At 40.8% G+C, this 16530-nt stretch overlaps 1 protein-coding gene across 7 annotated transcripts in view; it reads left to right on the forward strand.

The window, feature by feature from the left end:
• FNBP1 (formin binding protein 1) overlaps positions 1 to 16530 on the forward strand; it is a 137755-nt gene that overhangs the window by 65129 nt on the left and 56096 nt on the right. For all 7 annotated transcript variants that reach the window (XM_082624236.1, XM_082624234.1, XM_082624235.1 and 4 more), the window contains exons 5-6: positions 8689 to 8751; positions 9180 to 9284. In XM_082624236.1, coding sequence (XP_082480362.1) covers positions 8689 to 8751; positions 9180 to 9284 — 168 coding nt within the window. The remainder of the gene's footprint in view (positions 1 to 8688; positions 8752 to 9179; positions 9285 to 16530) is intronic.

The raw sequence follows: 16530 nt of genomic DNA on the forward strand, positions 1-16530 counted from the left end.
ATTGATTAGTTACCAAAGTTTTTAAAGAATGTTACTGAAACTCCGAATTAAAGAACAAAAACTCACAATCCTTATCAATCAAAATCATCATTTTTCCAAGTTTCCTTCTGGATGTCATTTATAGATATATAGATAGTTATTTATATAGAGAAGTATTGATATCCTCTATATATGGATATAATATACATATAATATTTAAGAGTATTAGTCCTAGTATAGGTATAATTTGTTTTTCTCTATTCCCCATTCAATATCATAAGCACTTTATATGGTTCTACATGAAAATATATAGTTTTCATAATTAGAATTTTAGTGGCTATGTATTATTCTAACACATAATTCACTTAACTAATTATTGTTTGATCATAGGCTATTAGTGGTTTCTGACTAGTTATTTAGTTATTTAGTTAGTTATATAAATAATACTGCTGTGAATTCTTTACTTTTGTAGCTGTTTTCTTTGTGTGTGGGGTGGGGATTATTTCTCCAAGCTAAATTCCCAGAAATGAGACTATGAGGTCAAAACAGACTAGATTCATGGTTCTTGGTTAAACTTTGGCCATTTGTGAGATTGATGGTCTTTAAAAGAAGAAAAGATGAGATTCCCAGATTGCTGAAAGGATCAACTTGGGTGTGAATTGGCTTATCTGAGATGTGGGTAATTCAGAGTTGCTATCAGATAGATTCCTGTGAAAGAACTATTATAAATATGCTCTTACTAGCAATTTTTGCACTCTGAATCAAATTATTAAAGAATTTTTGAGAGAGAGGTTCAGCTCCAACCTTTGAGTCTGTGTAGGGTTATCTGCAGTGGTCACCACTGACCACATATGAGGGATTTATGGAGATTTATAGCTCCAGGAGGGGAACGCGGAGGTTCCAGCCAACATTTACTGGAACCTCCAACTACATTTCTCCTGGCAGGTGGAAGGAACGCTTGATTACGAAATTTTGGCAAGGAGCAGAATCACTTTTTGGCAATGGTTATCTGAAGAGTTCTGGAGGAAACAATTATACCTACAGTGACTCACTAAAATTTTTATAAATCTCAGATAATGCTTGCAAGACCCCACATTACTGAGAATTGACAATATGAAATTTCCCCCCAAGGTTTTGGAAATGTTTAAAAATGGATACTAAAAGCTACACATTTACACAGTGGTTAAGAATCTGCCTGCCAATGCAGGGGACACGAGTTCGAGCCCTGGTCCGGGAAGATCCCATGTGCCGTGGAGCAACTAAGCCCGTGCGCCACAGCTACTGAGCCCGTGAGTCACAACTACTGAAGCCCACGTGCCACAACTACTGAAGCCCATGTGCCTAGAGCCCATGCTCCGCAACAAGAGAAGCCACTGCAATGAGAAGCCCGCGCACCGCAACGAAGAGTAGCCCCTGCTCGCTGCAACTAGAGAAAGCCCATGTGCAGCAACAAAGACCCAACTCAGCCACAAATAAATAAATAAATAAATAAATAAAATTTAAAAATAAATAAATAAAATAAAAGCCACACATTTAAAAGTTTAGGTATTGGCTATGTCCTATTTATGAAACTTACGAAGGGGCTCAATTTCCTATAAGGCAGTTCTGCAGCCCAGACTGACTCTAATATGTTTAGAACATGTTTTGGGTTTTTGGTTGGTCTTTGTTGGTTTGTTTGTTTTTTGGCTGCACTGTGCCATGCAGCTTGTGGGATCTCAGTTCCCTGACCTGGGCCACAGCAGTGAAAGTGCTGAATCCTAACCACTGGACCACCAGGGCACTCCCTAGAACATGTTTTTATAAGAGATGACAGCAAAGAGACAAAACTTAGCATGAAGGAAAGCAAAAAGTAGAAGGAGCATATCTACATGACCAAGCTAATTCCAAATCTGTTTTTGATTTATTCAGTCCTATTGAGATTCAACTGTGGATACTCTGTTATAAAGCCAGAACCTGTAGGAAGAAAACACAGAAAAGCAAGGCAGATTTTAGATTTCATGATCTGGAAAAGAAGCAGTGGGTCTAAAGAGCTGTTCTTCCTTACTGGTGTTACTGCATTTATTTAAATAAGTCAAAAAGCGGGGAACCCTATCAAAGTTGTGGGTCTTCTGCGTGTCACGCTTATACAGCACCCACTAATAGCCCCTGGTTTAATGTATGTCTAGAAGGTGTATTTTGTTTTGTTCTGTTCTCTTTGTTTTCAAAGAACATGTGCCAGCGGCATTTGATTAATTAACACCCTGTCCCCACTGTGGTTCTGTTACTGCAAAACCATTGGCCTGGTGAACCAAAGAAATTTTATTTTCTCATTTATGGGGTCACATACTTAATTATCAGGATCCTTAAATTCTGTCCTTGATTTCATGGATTTGAAATGCGACTTTGGGTTTTGTATTTCCCCCTTGTAAGTTAGAATGAGACCTTCTTTTTCTTCTAAAAGTGTGAGAATTTCTTGACTACTGTGGTGTGTCTCACCTGACTCTCCTATATCCAGTCATCTCCCCTTAAATGTCCGATATAGCATCACCCATCACCCATGTCTACACCGCTGTCAGCAGAGGCCCTGGAGCCCAGCAATAGTGTGAAGGATGCCCCAGAGCTGTGCAATGCGGTGGCCCTGTCAACCTGTCCAAAACAAACTTTGGATTCCCCAAAGTTTATCCTTTATCATGCCCCATTCCAAACTGTAATTCCTGTCATCTGTGAATGGCAGTCCTTTTTAACCCAGTTGTTCTGGCCAAAAACGTGGGGCACCCAGGACTTACTTTACCCTTATGCCCCATCTTCTGTCTAATGTCAAGTCCTGTCGGCTCCCCCTTCAGTAATTGTTCTGAATCCAAACACTTGTCACCACATCCAGTCTCTCATCATCTCTCATCTGGAGGACTGTCCTAAGCCTTTTATTTTTAATTTATCTCTGCTTCCAGGCTTGCCCCATGGTCCGTGATCCAGCTCCCCATCTCTGTCTCCACCACTAGCTCATACTTAGGCAGGTGGTCCCCATCCTCCTGCCTGGTCCCCCTGCACCTCCTGCCCCCATTCAGTCCATTCTCTATACAGCAGCCAGCACAACCTTGTGATAGTGCAAATCAGACCATGTCCCTTCCCTTCTTAAAATTTCCAGTAGCTTTCCATTGTGCTCATGTGGCTTGGGAGGCTGTCCACGGTCTAGCCCTTGCCTTCTTCTTCTGCCTTATCCTTCCTCTCAGTCTAATTGCACTGGCTTCTAGCTGTTCCTTGGATACGCCAAGCCCTTTCCCACTTCAAAGCATCTGCATTAGCTGTTCCTGCTGCTTGGAAGGGTGTTTCCGAGAACTTTGCAATTTCACTCCTACACTTTATTCAAGTCTCTGCTCAAGCATCCTCCCAGACCGCCCTATCTAAATGCTGCCTGCACCCACACCCATTCCTCTTTAGTTCCTTACCCTCTTTCTCTTACTGCTGTGTCCACTATTTCACTAGGAAAGGGGCTTTGTTTTAATTCACAAGTAAAGCAACACCCTGCACATGTGGGTGTGGAATTAACACCTGTCGAGTGAACGATTTGAGTTAGATTTTAAGATCTTTCAGCCCAAGGAAGGATTACTGTCCCGAAAGTTTCACCCATCAACCTCGCACTCTACCTAAAATCCTTATTAAGGACGATTTTCCTTGTTTTGGTTTGGAAGAACAGTTTCATACCCTTGGAAGAGATCAAGTGAGGAATCTGAGTCATTTGCTGCTTAATACTGATTATTTGAAGATCCTTTCATCCTGAGTTAATCGGGATTCTTCAGAGGAATTAGAATTTTAAGGGATGTGAAAGAAGGGATCGTTTTTAAGAACAGTTTAAAAAAGACTACTGGAGTCTAGGTAAAAAGTGTGGATATGGGGAATTCCCTGGCGGTCCAGTGGTTAGGACTCAGTGCTCGCACTGCCGAGGCCTGGGGTTCGGTCCCTGGTCAGGGAACTAAGATCCCACAAGCTGCACGGCAAAGCCAAGAAAAAAAAAAAGTGTGGATGTGGGGAGAGTTCTGGGGAGTAAAAGCCAGTATGAGAATAAGAGGGTCGGTGGGGTAAGGGCTCAGCAGGAGAGGGGATGAAGGAAACTTGGCCAGGGCTGCTGGACCTGGACCTGGACTGGGGGGCGGGGGGCGGGTAGGAGTGGGGGTGCTGCCCAGTGCCTGGATGGTCAGTGTTACGGGGGAAGTTAAATAACTGAAAACATGGCACGGGGAGGCAGGCATTTTTAGGAACTTTAAACAAGTTCATAGAGAAGGTATTTTTATTATAAATCAATTTGGGGAAAACAGGCCTTACTGAAGAAAAGCAGAATGCAACTCCTCTCAGGAACGTTTCTGGGTTTATGGTTTGGGACTTCGGTGAGGTGACAGAATGCTCCCTTGAGCAGGTCTGAAGATGCTTCACAGCTTTCCTACACGGTCCACATAAAGATCTACACACACAGATTTATCGCTATGTTAATTAATCCTGAGTCAGGCTTAGAAGCTGCTAGTACTCAAACCCACCACATTGTAGGTTTTGAGGAAATTCTAATATTTGTCGCAGACATGTTTTCTGGAAGCTCCTTTTCTCTTGGCCTTTTCAAGTTTTTGTGTTCCTTTGTTTTCATCTGTGGAATCTGAGTTTTATTTAAAATTCCAGATGGCTGACTGTCCTTAGTTGAGTGTTTATTCTTTTTTTTTTCCACTTTTTTTTTTGAAGTGGCTGTTCTCACATCAATGCCATATTTTGCTTTTTTAAATGTAGTTTTAAAAATTAATGAAATATTATACATATATAGTAAAATGAGCAGCTGTTGTACCTAATTGTAACATGTGAATAATAAACATTCTCACCGTTTGTCTATTCAGCCTAAGTATGATTTCTTGCAGTGCAGTAAAATCTCCTTAGAAGCTTTGACATTGTCATTTTGCTTTAAGTTAATGCTTGCCTATTTTAGGTTCCCTGTGATTTTTTTATCGCAGCTACCCCTGGTCCCCAGGAAATTTCTAAAAAATTTTTCAAGGCTGATTTTATTTGTATAGATTTTACCTGTATATTTTTAAGGTTCGACCAAAAAGTTGAAATGAAAGTAAGTTTAGCTGTCATCCCAGATACCATCAGGCATTTTTAAAAGGTCTATTATTATGTTTGAAGAGAAACTAAAGCATCTTATTACAGGAGAAAGCAAAGAGCATTTTTCTGGGTCTCTAGAGATGGCATTTCCTGTCTCTTCTCTGATAGGAGAAAAGAGCTGTGATGACTTCACTCCGTGGCTCCAAAAGAAGTGCCTATTATCTTTTTCTAGAGAACAATTCCTCTTTATTTAGCGCTTGGAGACACAGTTTTTAGATCCACACTTGCTATCTGCCCAACGAAGAAATGTTCGACCATTGTTTGTTAATAAACAACAAACACATCTGGCAAGCTGGTTGCTTTATTTAACTTTGTAACTGTTAAGGTAGCTTTTCCGATTAAAGGAGGGAAGATGGAGCTAGTTACAAAGGGCCGCTGCTATTTAGGTCATGGGATGCTCAGAACTGTCAAGAGGGCTTTTGTTCCATCCATTAGTTTCCTAAGGGATCAGGCAGCACAAGGTTTTTTGGTTTTTTTTTTTTGCGGTACGCGGGCCTCTCACTGCTGTGGCCTCTCCCGTTGCGGAGCACAGGCTCCGGACGCGCAGGCTCAGTGGCCATGGCTCACGGGCCCAGCCGCTCCACGGCATGTGGGATCTTCCCGGACCGGGGCACGAACCCGCATCCCCTGCATCGGCAGGCAGACTCTCAACCACTGTGCCACCAGGGAAGCCCACAAGGTTGTTTTTGTGTGTTGTAGGCAAATCCATTTTGGAGGAAAACATACTAGGCAAGAAAGACTGGAAGGAAAATCAGTGACACCTAGATTTTTTTTCCTACATGAAATGCAATCACAGGTGTAGTTCTCAGATAATTGTTTCAGTCCCACCGAATTGTGGTGTCATGGGGTGTGTTGTGACAGGAGTCCTTCCTGGCAAAAAGCTCACCAGTAACGTCAAGCAAGGTCCACACCGTGCTTGAAAAATACATTCATATTTATTTTTGAACCTTGGAATGAAGAAGTGACAAGAGAGTTTACTATGTAGTAGATTTTCAATAAAAATCATCCCTCGTGCTTCCAAAAACATGACCTTTTCTGGAACACTATTGTCTTCAGAGAAGATTCCTTTGCTAGTAAAGCCCAGTCCACCTTTCCTGTGCCGTGTCCGTCACTTCTCCATGTTCTTTGTGTGCGTTTCCTCTCCATCAGGACGGCCCTGGCTGTGAGGGAGCTTTCGTTTTGTGAAAACATTCATTTCAGAGTTGCTGTCGAGTTGGAGCGGAAGCCTAGAGCCCAGCTCTGAATTGGGTGCTGAGCTTTTCTTTTTCTTTTTGTGTCTGTCTTTGAATCTCGAAGTAAGATTTGGGGGAATGGAGGTATCTTTTCTGCAAACTGCAGAACACAGGGGACCTGCTTAGGAAATGGGGCTGGTCCTCTGGACTGTTTGGGACAATGACTAGGGACTCTCAGGGCCGAGGGTCACAGCTGAGCCTTGGTCTCCCTCCGGAGCCTCCTGCCCCCCTCCCTCCCCAGGCCCTCCCTCCCTCCTTCTTTAAAACGATATATGTGGCTTTCAGAAAACCTGTACTTCCTCCAAAGCTCCCTAACTCTGCTCTCAGCTTACCTTACTCCTCCCGAAGCCCAAGCCTTTCTTGCTTGTTTATTCCTACCTTTGACTCCATCTCTTTTCGGTCCTATCCCTGTGTCTATTATGAGACTTGAAAAATGAAGCCCCACGGGGCTCCTCTAGACCAAAAAATTGCTAGATGGATAAACCTTGCTGTCAAGAGGCTCTTAAAATGGTGAAACATGACCTCAGAAGAGAGACAAGAAAACATTCCCTTATAAAGGAGCACTGTTCTTAAAAAAAAAAAAAAAATCTGATTTTGTCTCCTCCTCCCTGGCCTCCCAGGAGTCAGCTACCTTTTGTGACTCGGCTAAGCCATAGGCACTGACAATTGAGAGAGAAGGCTCTGAGGCTGTACCGAGGGGACCTGTCCGTGCCTGTCCCCCTTTCACCATGCCTTCTCTACAGCACACCCTTCCCAGCCGTGCTTACCTCGGCGGCCAGGAAACAGACAGCACATTCAAGCCTAGTCATTGAGGGAAGGCCATTTATTAAAAGGAGCATTTACCACTTGTGGAAAGGTCTCAGGAAAAGCAGTAAGGGATGGACCGGTACCCCCAGGCTAATCATGGTGGGGAGCTGCCATGGCCCTGGGTCTCAAAGGGCAAGGCAGCCTTGAAGGAACTTCAGAGATCAGCTGCAGGGGTGCTGCCTGAACAGAGCTGTGGCCTTTGGTCAAAGGACCTGGCCAGCCCCTGGCATCCTAGCGAGGGAAAGCTGCAGATGGAAATTCACGCCCTCTGATATGCCAGAACCCTCTCCGTGGCAAATCTAACAGAACCAGAGGGCAAGGGCTTCTGTTCACGTAGTCCATGCAAGTCTGAACAACCTTGGAATCACTAGGACCCCTCTGTATCTCACAGCCCACGTCTGAGCTGATTCGCCAGCAAATCCTAGTCGTTTTCCTGAGCAAAGGACACCCAGAATCTGAGCCTCTGTCACCACCTGCACTGCTACCCCATGGTCCAAGTCTCCATCGTTTCCAGGGTTGGAGAGAGACTCCCACCTGGAACCTTCCTTTACGGCATCTACAGATCCCCTGCTCATTCATACAAAAAGCCTATGAGACCCTGCACAGGCTGCCCCTTTCTTCTCTGACCCCATCTCCTCATATTCTTGAGGCTCACTTTGGTCTGGCCCTCTGGTGTCCTTGATGGTCAACACCAAGCACATACCTGCCTCAGGGCCTTTGCAGATGGCAGGGAGATGAATTTTAAGTTTTAAGAAAATCTAAGTAATGGAAACATCTATCCACACAAAACTTATACAAATGTTTGCGGCTGCATTATTCATAATAGCCCCAAACTGGGAACAGCCAGATGCCCATTAGCTGGTGAATGGACGAACAAAATGTGGTATAGTCACCCAAAGAAATATCACGCCGCAATAAAAAGGAATAAAGTACTGATACATGTGATCATGTGGATAAACCTTGAAAACATTAGGCTAAGTGAACATTATGAAATAATGAAGGCATGATGTCAGTCACAAAAGACATCATATTGTACGATTCCATTCATATGAAACTTCCAGAATAAGCAAATCTATACAGACAGGAAGTGGTGTGGTGGTTGCCTAGGGTGACAGCTAAGAGGTATGGCATTTTTTTGGGGGGTGATAAAAATGTTCTAAAATTGACGTGAGGGTTGCCTATTTTGTGACTATACTAAAATCCATTGAACTGAACAATGTCAATGGGTGAATCTTTTGGTATATGAATTACATCTCAAAGCAATTAAAAATAAAGATCAAAGTGATTGCCGTCTTAATAAAGCATTCCTGTCATTTTTACAACTGGTGTATGTAAGTCTTAGCATTCAGTATTATTATAGCTAAAGTTTGAAAATGAACTCTTGACTATTACTGTTTTCATTTCCCGTTTATTTTTTAACTCTTAAATTTCTCTGGCATGCACATGCTAGATATTCAATATTTAAATATCATTGAAGTGGATGAATTTTTCTTTCTCAAGTGTTAATATGAGAAAGAGGGGGTACTAATTATGGGTTTGTTCCCCCCTCCAGCACTTTCATGACGGACGGAAGGCACAGCAGCACATAGAGACTTGCTGGAAGCAACTAGAATCAGTAAGTGAAAACCTAACCTCTCAAGAAATGTCTTTATAGATTTCCTCGTTTGAATTTAACTTAAGCTTGAATCAACCAGTAAGTACAAAACAAACAGAGACACTATTTATTGTCTTGAGAGATTTTTATAATTTGAATTTAACTGGTTTCGAGAAATCATTACTTAAAGTAAAATGTTAAGCCCAAAAGAGTTCAAGCAGAGTCTTTTTCTAAAAATCATATGGAAAGAACAAAGATTAGACAGTTTGGATGGAAATAAATGTGGATTTTGAAATAACTTCCTGAAATGATGACACGGAACAAATCAGTTTGGAGAAGAAAGCTTTCGGGGGGTGGGGGCAGATGTCGATAAAATTACATCTTCTCATAAGAATCTCATAGTTTCATTAAAAATTACTTTCCCCCCCACCATCTTCCTCTGCTTTTAGAGTAAAAGACGTTTTGAGCGGGATTGCAAAGAGGCTGACCGAGCCCAGCAGTACTTTGAGAAAATGGATGCTGACATAAATGTTACAAAGGCAGATGTTGAAAAGGTAAGGTGAAAGTGAGGGTCTTTCTTTCATTTCCCTTTTTAATGTTCATCACGTATCCTCCCAGACTGCTGGTCCCCAAGTTCTCCTTTCTGCTGCAACCACAAAAGGCCACTTAACTTGGGATCATTTTCATTTTGTGTCAACGGAGGGATGTTGGCGGTGGGGTGGCAGGGGGAGAATCTAAAATTTGGGGAATCTTCGGTGTTATGATCTGAGCAGTTTTGTTGATTTATTTAGTCATCAGACACGGAGACTTAGACCATGAACATACCTTAGGGGGTGGTTTCCGCAGACTGTGGTTCTTTCATAATGGCTTTTCAAAGAAAAAGTCAACCTCTTAAAAACTGGAGCAGACTGTCCAGTGCCATCTGGAAGAGCTCGGCCGCTTACAGTGCTTCTGTTCAAAAGGTAAAGAGATTCACACAAGTGGCCTGTGTTCTAATGGATTCATTCAGGTTGATAACAGGTTGTACTTGAAGGCTTGCATTGGAAAGTCCTCCCAAAAGCTTTTCCCGAAATGGACTTGTATTGGCAATTAGGAATATTATTATAAAGCTTGTACTGTGTCTTCCTGTGGTTCCCTCTGTGTTTTTTCCCCTGGAAGTTAAAGTTTCTTTTTATAAAAGTCATCAATGTTAGTGTAAACAAAAGTAGGCTGTTAAATAACAGTATTCACTGGTGACTGCCCAGGGCTATTTTGGCATTCACAGACTCATGCTTTACGTGGGGAAAACCCCTGCTTTTGCGTAGATTTCTTTCACTTTTGCCAGATTATTTGGAGTTGAATTTGCTCAGAAAATAGTGTTATTTATTGCCCAATTCTGCCAAATTCCTTGCTTAAAGCCTAGATATATATTAGCATGCCTTCCTCTAAAATTCTCTAATATATTAGAAAACACATTCTTTTTTTGCGGTACGCGGGCCTCTCACTGCTGTGGCCTCTCCCGTTGCGGAGCACAGGCTCCGGACGCGCAGGCTCAGCGGCCATGGCTCACGGGCCCAGCCGCTCCGCGGCATGTGGGATCTTCCCAGACCCGGGCACGAACCCGTGTCCCCTGCATCGGCAGGCGGACTCTCAACCACTGCGCCACCTGGGAAGCCCCACGTTCTTAATGCCTATATTTGATCTTGAGTGGAGATACTTACTTTACCAAAAGATATATTAATTTGCTGGTAAAGTTACCATAAATTTGTTATAAGTTCTCATAAAATATTAATTCCCCGAAGTATTTAATATGTTATTCCATTAAAATAAATTGACCCAAAGTTTATCAAAAAACATTTGGGGTTAAAGGAGGTAAAATCAGTATATGTGTCCCAGAAACATGCCTGGCACAAAGGTATGCATTCTGTAGCAAATATTTTATACCCTAAATGTAAAATTGGAGTGATTTTTATTTATTGAAAGACTTTTTAAAAGGCATTACTATTATGACCTTTTCTTGGAAAAAAAAGCTATCTATCCTTGCTCATTGTAGAAATACCTGAAAATACAACCAAATGAAGTGGGAGAAAAAAATTAAAACATCCAACTGTGGTTAATAAAATACCTTTCAGAGCCTCCACCATTCCTTCCTGGTCTCTAAACAAAGCTATTTTACTTTTTTTTTTTTTGGCCGCGCCGCGTGGCTTGCGAGATCTTAGTTCCCTGACCAGGGATCGAACCCGTGCCCCCTGAAGTGGAAGCACAGAGTCCTAACCACTAGACCGCCAGGGAATTCCCTCAGAGCCTTTTCTTTAAAAAAGATTATGTATACTACACATGTACAGTGTAAAGAATAGTAACAAAGGGAACAGCTGCTAATCCACAATCTATCTTAAGAAATAAAAATCTTATTGTTGCCTTTCAAGTCTCCCTTCCTAACTTCATCCTTCTCTTCACCCTAGAGGTAAACTTTATTCTTAATTTGGTGTTAATCATCTCCTCGCTTCTTCATAGCTTTACCGAAGGTGTCTGTATCTCCAAAGAGTTTATTTCATAATTTTGCGCCCTTTTCACCTTTATAGAAACAAAATCATACTTTCATTTCTTTTCTTGTGACTTGACTGTTTTTCATTTGATATTATGTTTTTTACTTAATTCATGCGGACTATAGAACACATAACTTTTATATTTTAATTTTAGAGCCAGATGCTTGCTAAACTCTCTTTTTATTTCTATTTTGGGGTTTTCCGTAGAGACAGTCATAACACCAGCAAATAATGACAGTCTTATTTCTTCTGTTTCAATCTTTATGTCTTTTATTTATTTCTCTTGTCTTGCTCTGCTCGTTATGACCTCTATTATGCTGGCAGTAGCAGTTATTGTGGACTTCCTTATCTCGTTCTAGACTATAAAGAGAGTGCTTTAAATGTTTCCCCCATTAAGCATGATTATAATATACCCTTTATTGGGCTAAGGGATTTCCCTTCTTTTTCTATTTTGCCAAGAAGTTTTTTTTTTTAAAGCTTGACTTAATATTGAACATCATCAAATACCTTTTCTGCTTCCTTTACTCCATTAACGGGTAGATTACATTATTAAATTTTCTTGTATTGAACCAAATTAGCGTTCCTGGGATGAATATAACTAGGTTATGATGTATTTTTTTTATACAGAGCTGAATTTATTTTGTTAACATTTTAAGATTTTGCATCTATAGTCTTTGAAATTGATCTGTAATTTTTCTTTCTTGGCTGTTCTAGTTTGCTTTACTTCTTTTTAGTTTTGGAGTGTTGCTCTTTATTCTCTGGATAATATATGTGAGATGAAATTAACTGTTCCTTAAATATTTTGTAATACTTCATTGTGGGAGAGTTTCTAACTACTGATCCAATTCCTTTACTGTCTTTTTCTTTGGTTGATCCTGGTATGTTATATTTTTCTGGAAATATATCCATCTCATCCCAAGTTTTCAAATTTAGTGGCCAAAAGTTGCCCATAATATTATCCCACGTTAATTTTTTGCTGCATATATTGTGTCCCCCTTATTCATTCCTAATATTATTTATTTATACTTTTTGGGGAGGGCCTTTTTTTAAAAAATCAATTCTTATTTATTTATTTATTTGGCTTCATTTGGTCTTAAATGTGGCACCCGGGATCATCGTTGTGGCATGCGGGACCTTTCGATGCGGCGTGGGCTTCTCTCTAATTGTGGCACATGGGCTCCAGAGTGCACAGGCTCAGTAGTTGCGGCGTGCAGGATTAGTTGCCCCACGGCATGTGGGATCTTAGTTCCCCGACCAGGGATCGAACCCACGTCCCCTGAATTGGAAGGCAATTCTTAACCACTGAACTACCAGTGAAGTCCCGGGAAGGGTCTGTTTTGTTTTGTTTCGTTTTAATAATGTATATATTTTTAAATATTTATTTATTTATTTATTTTTGGCTGTGTTGGATATTTGCTGCTGCGCGGTCCTTCTCTAGCTGCGGTGAGTGAGGGATACTCCTCTTTGCGGTGCGCTGGCTTCTCATTGCGGTGGCTTCTCTTTGTTGCAGAGCATGGGCTCTAGGCGCATGGGCTTCAGTAGTTGTGGCACATGGGCTCAGCAGCTGTGGCTCATGGGCTCCAGAGCACCGGCTCAGTAGCTGTGGCGCACGGGCCTAGTCGCTCCACGGCATGTGGGATCTTCCCTGACCAGGGCTCGAACCCGTGTCCCCTGCACCAGCAGGCAGACTCCCAACCACTGTGCCACCAGGGAACTCCGAGGGTCTGTTTTTTTTTTTTTCAAAGGACATTAATGGTCTTCATCTTTTATTTATTTGTTTGTTTGTTTGTTTGTTTTTGGCCACGCTGTGCAACACGTGGGATCTTAGTTCCCCAACCAGGTATCGAACCATGCTCCCTTCAGTGGAAGCACAGAGTCTTAACCATTGGACCACTGGGAAAGTCCCGAGGGTCTGTTTTTTAAAATAATTTTTTTTTAGTATTTTACAAGAACCAAAAGTTATCTTTATGGAACTTCTTTTTACTTTCTATTTTATTTATTTTCTTTTTCTTCTTCTTCCTCCTCTTCCTCTTCTGTCAATATCTTTGGATTTATTTTATTGCCCTTTTAAAAATTTCTTTCTTCAGATGCTTTCCTCATTTCAACTTTTCTTCTTTTCTAGTGTAAGCATTTAAGGAACAAAGTTCCCATTTAACTACTGTTTTATTTGCAACCCACGAATTTTGGTATGCAGTAGTATTATTATTGTTCATTTCCAGATATTTTTCACTTACTATTTAGTCTCTCCAGTAATTTATTTGGAAGCATATTTTTAAATTTCCAATTGTATGACGTATTTAAATTTATCTTTTTGTTAATGATTTCTGATTTAATTGCATTGTGGTTATAGAAAGTCTGAGTTTGAGACTTTTACGTTTGTTGAGACTTGTCTTATAGCCTAGTACAGGGTCAGTTTTTATAAATGTTCTCCAAGTAATTGAAAAGAATGTGTATTTTCCATTTCTTGGTTGCAGAGTTCTACATTTTTTCATTAGAGCAAACTTGCTGATTACTCACATCTTCCTATAATTAAGGATTTTTTGTCTACTTGTTGTAAAGTATTTTGATAGAGATATGTCACTTCTTTGTGCCTCACTTTCCTTGTCTGTAAAATGGGAACACAGAAGGAAAAGATTGATGCGAGTGTTGGTTGAGATAATATGTACAAGATACTCAAAGCCATTTATGGCAGTGGCCAGTGATCATTACGTTAACTATTACGATGATAACGATGGAAGATTTGTCACTTTCTGTCCATTTTGCTCTTCCATTGTAAAGCTGTTTTATTAAAGAATAAAGTTTAGAATTGTAATGTCTTCAATGTGATTTAATTTTTTACTGATATATGGTGATCTTCTTTCCACAGTCATGCTTTATGCCTTGAAGTCTATTTTACCCAACATAAACCAGCCTTTTCTTTGGGTCAGCATTTGCCTGGCAAGTCTTTCCCATAGTTTTAGTCTACATGTTTCTTTGTTCCCATATTTAGATGTGTCTTTTGTAAATGGCATATAGCTGGATTTCTTTTTTTTTTTTTTTTTTTTTTTTTTTTGCTGTACGTGGGCCTCTCACTGCTGTGGCCTCCCCCGTTGCGGAGCACAGGCTCCGGACGCGCAGGCCCAGCGGCCATAGCTCACGGGCCCAGCCGCTCCGCGGCATGTGGGATCTTCCCGGACCGGGGCATGAACCCGCGTCCCCTGCATCGGCAGGCGGACTCTCAACCACTGCGCCACCAGGGAAGCCCTGGATTTCTTTTTAATACAGTCTGATGGTCTTTACCTTTCACCTGGAGAGTTTGGATGGATGTATACCTTCTCATTTTATTTCTATTTGTTTCACTTTTTCTATGTTTCCTTCCCCCTTTCCCTGGTACTCTCTGTTTCTTGCCTTCTTGGATTTTTGAAAATTGTGTTTTGTTTTCCTCACTCCATTTTCTCCTCTACTGCTTTGGAGATTATGTATTGTGTTTCTGTGCTTTATTTGGTAAACCTAGACTTTTTTTTGGCTGCATTGGGTCTTTGTTGCTGTGAGTGGGCTTTCTCTAGTTGTAGCAAATGGGGGCTACTCTTCGTTGCGGTGCGAGGGCTTCTCATTGTGGTGACTTCTCTTGTTGCAGAGCACGGGCTCTAGGCACGCAGGCTTCAGTAGCTGTGGCATGTGGGCTCAGTAGTTGTGTCTCATGGGCTCTAGAGCGCAGGCTCAGTAGTTGTGGCACATGGGCTTAGTTGCTCCGTGGCATGTGGGATCTTCCTGGAGCAGGGCTTGAACCCGTATCTCCTGCATTGGCAGGCGGATTCTTAACCACTGCGCCACCAGGGAAGTCTTAGACATTTTAACATATATGTTCGGCCTAACTATAAAGTAAATTGTGATCTTTACTAATGTCCACCCAGACAACTTTAACTTAAACCAGCTCCCTCTTAACATTGCAATGTATTTGTGAATATTTTTGGTTCAACTGCATTAATTTTTTTTTATACTTCTGTAAGTATACTTTCTATTTTCTTTGTTCACCATTCCTTTTTGTACCTGGGGTCTTATTCCTTCTTCCCAAAGGACACCTTTAGAAGTTCCCTTAGCAGAGATTTATTACAGTAAAATCTCAGTTATTGTTTGATTAGGACTGTCTTTTTTTCACTTTCATTCTTGAAACATGATTTCTCCATGTGTACAGCCCTAGGGTGATTGTATTGCACCTGGAGGGTCTTATGCTGCCATCTTTTGACTCCCGTTTGTAGTTGAGAAGTCACAGTGTGTGAGAAGCCAGTATAATTGTTAATCCTTTGAAGATAATCTGTCTCTTCTTTTTAGTAACTATTAAGATCTATTTTCTTGTCTTTTTGTCTTTAAAATAGGGGTGACTTTCTTTATCTACCTTTTGATTCATTGGGCTTATTGCCTCCAGATTGGAATTTTCTGATGCTTGCCTATTCCTCATTCTGTTGTTTCCATTGGAACTCTGATTATGAGGCATTAGTTAAAATATCTACTCTATCCTCCATGCCTATTAAGCTATATTTGTATTTTTCATCTCTTTGTCTCTCTCTTTCTCTGCTGTGTGCCATGTAATTCCTTTAGATATAACTTTCATTTCAGTAATTCTCTCTTAAACTGTGTCTAATCTGTGGTTTCACATGTCCATTGAGTTTCTAATTTCAGTTGTTACATTTTCATTTCTAGAAGTTCTTTGTAGTTCTCTTTAAAATCTATATAGTCATTTGTTATTTTCTTGTTGCTTTGTCACACCCTTGTACCATATTTTACTTCTTTAAACATACTAAACACACTGACTTTATATTCTCTATTTGATTAATTTCAGTATCTGCAATTTATGTGGGCCTGTTTCTTCAGTTTGTTGTGTCTGCTGACTTGTTTCCTCCTATATTTTTGTCCTTTCTTCTATAATGCCATAAATGCGTTGCTGAAAACCTTTATGTTCTGCAAAAAAAAAAAAAAGAGCTGCTAAAAGTAATGAACAGGACTTAGGGGAAAATAGGCTTAGAAATAGATCACTCAATACTTACAGAACTTTGTAACCAGAGAACCAACAAAACAACAATCCTAGTAAAACAGCTAGCGTTTGAACTGAGTATCACAGCCCTTGTCCTTTAAGATGTAGGTCCTTCTGAGTATTAGGTCCTTAAGACATGTAGGTCCTTGGAAGCATTCACTTTCAGCAAAATGAAAAATCTGATTCTGGATAAATACTTCCTGCACTTATCTGTTGTTCTGTCACAGGTGGAAATATCTTTCCAGATTTTGCATACGTAGCTTT

The sequence above is a fragment of the Mesoplodon mirus genome (assembly GCF_964341445.2).
Source record: "Mesoplodon mirus genome assembly, chromosome: 1".
Lineage (NCBI taxonomy): Eukaryota > Metazoa > Chordata > Mammalia > Artiodactyla > Ziphiidae > Mesoplodon > Mesoplodon mirus.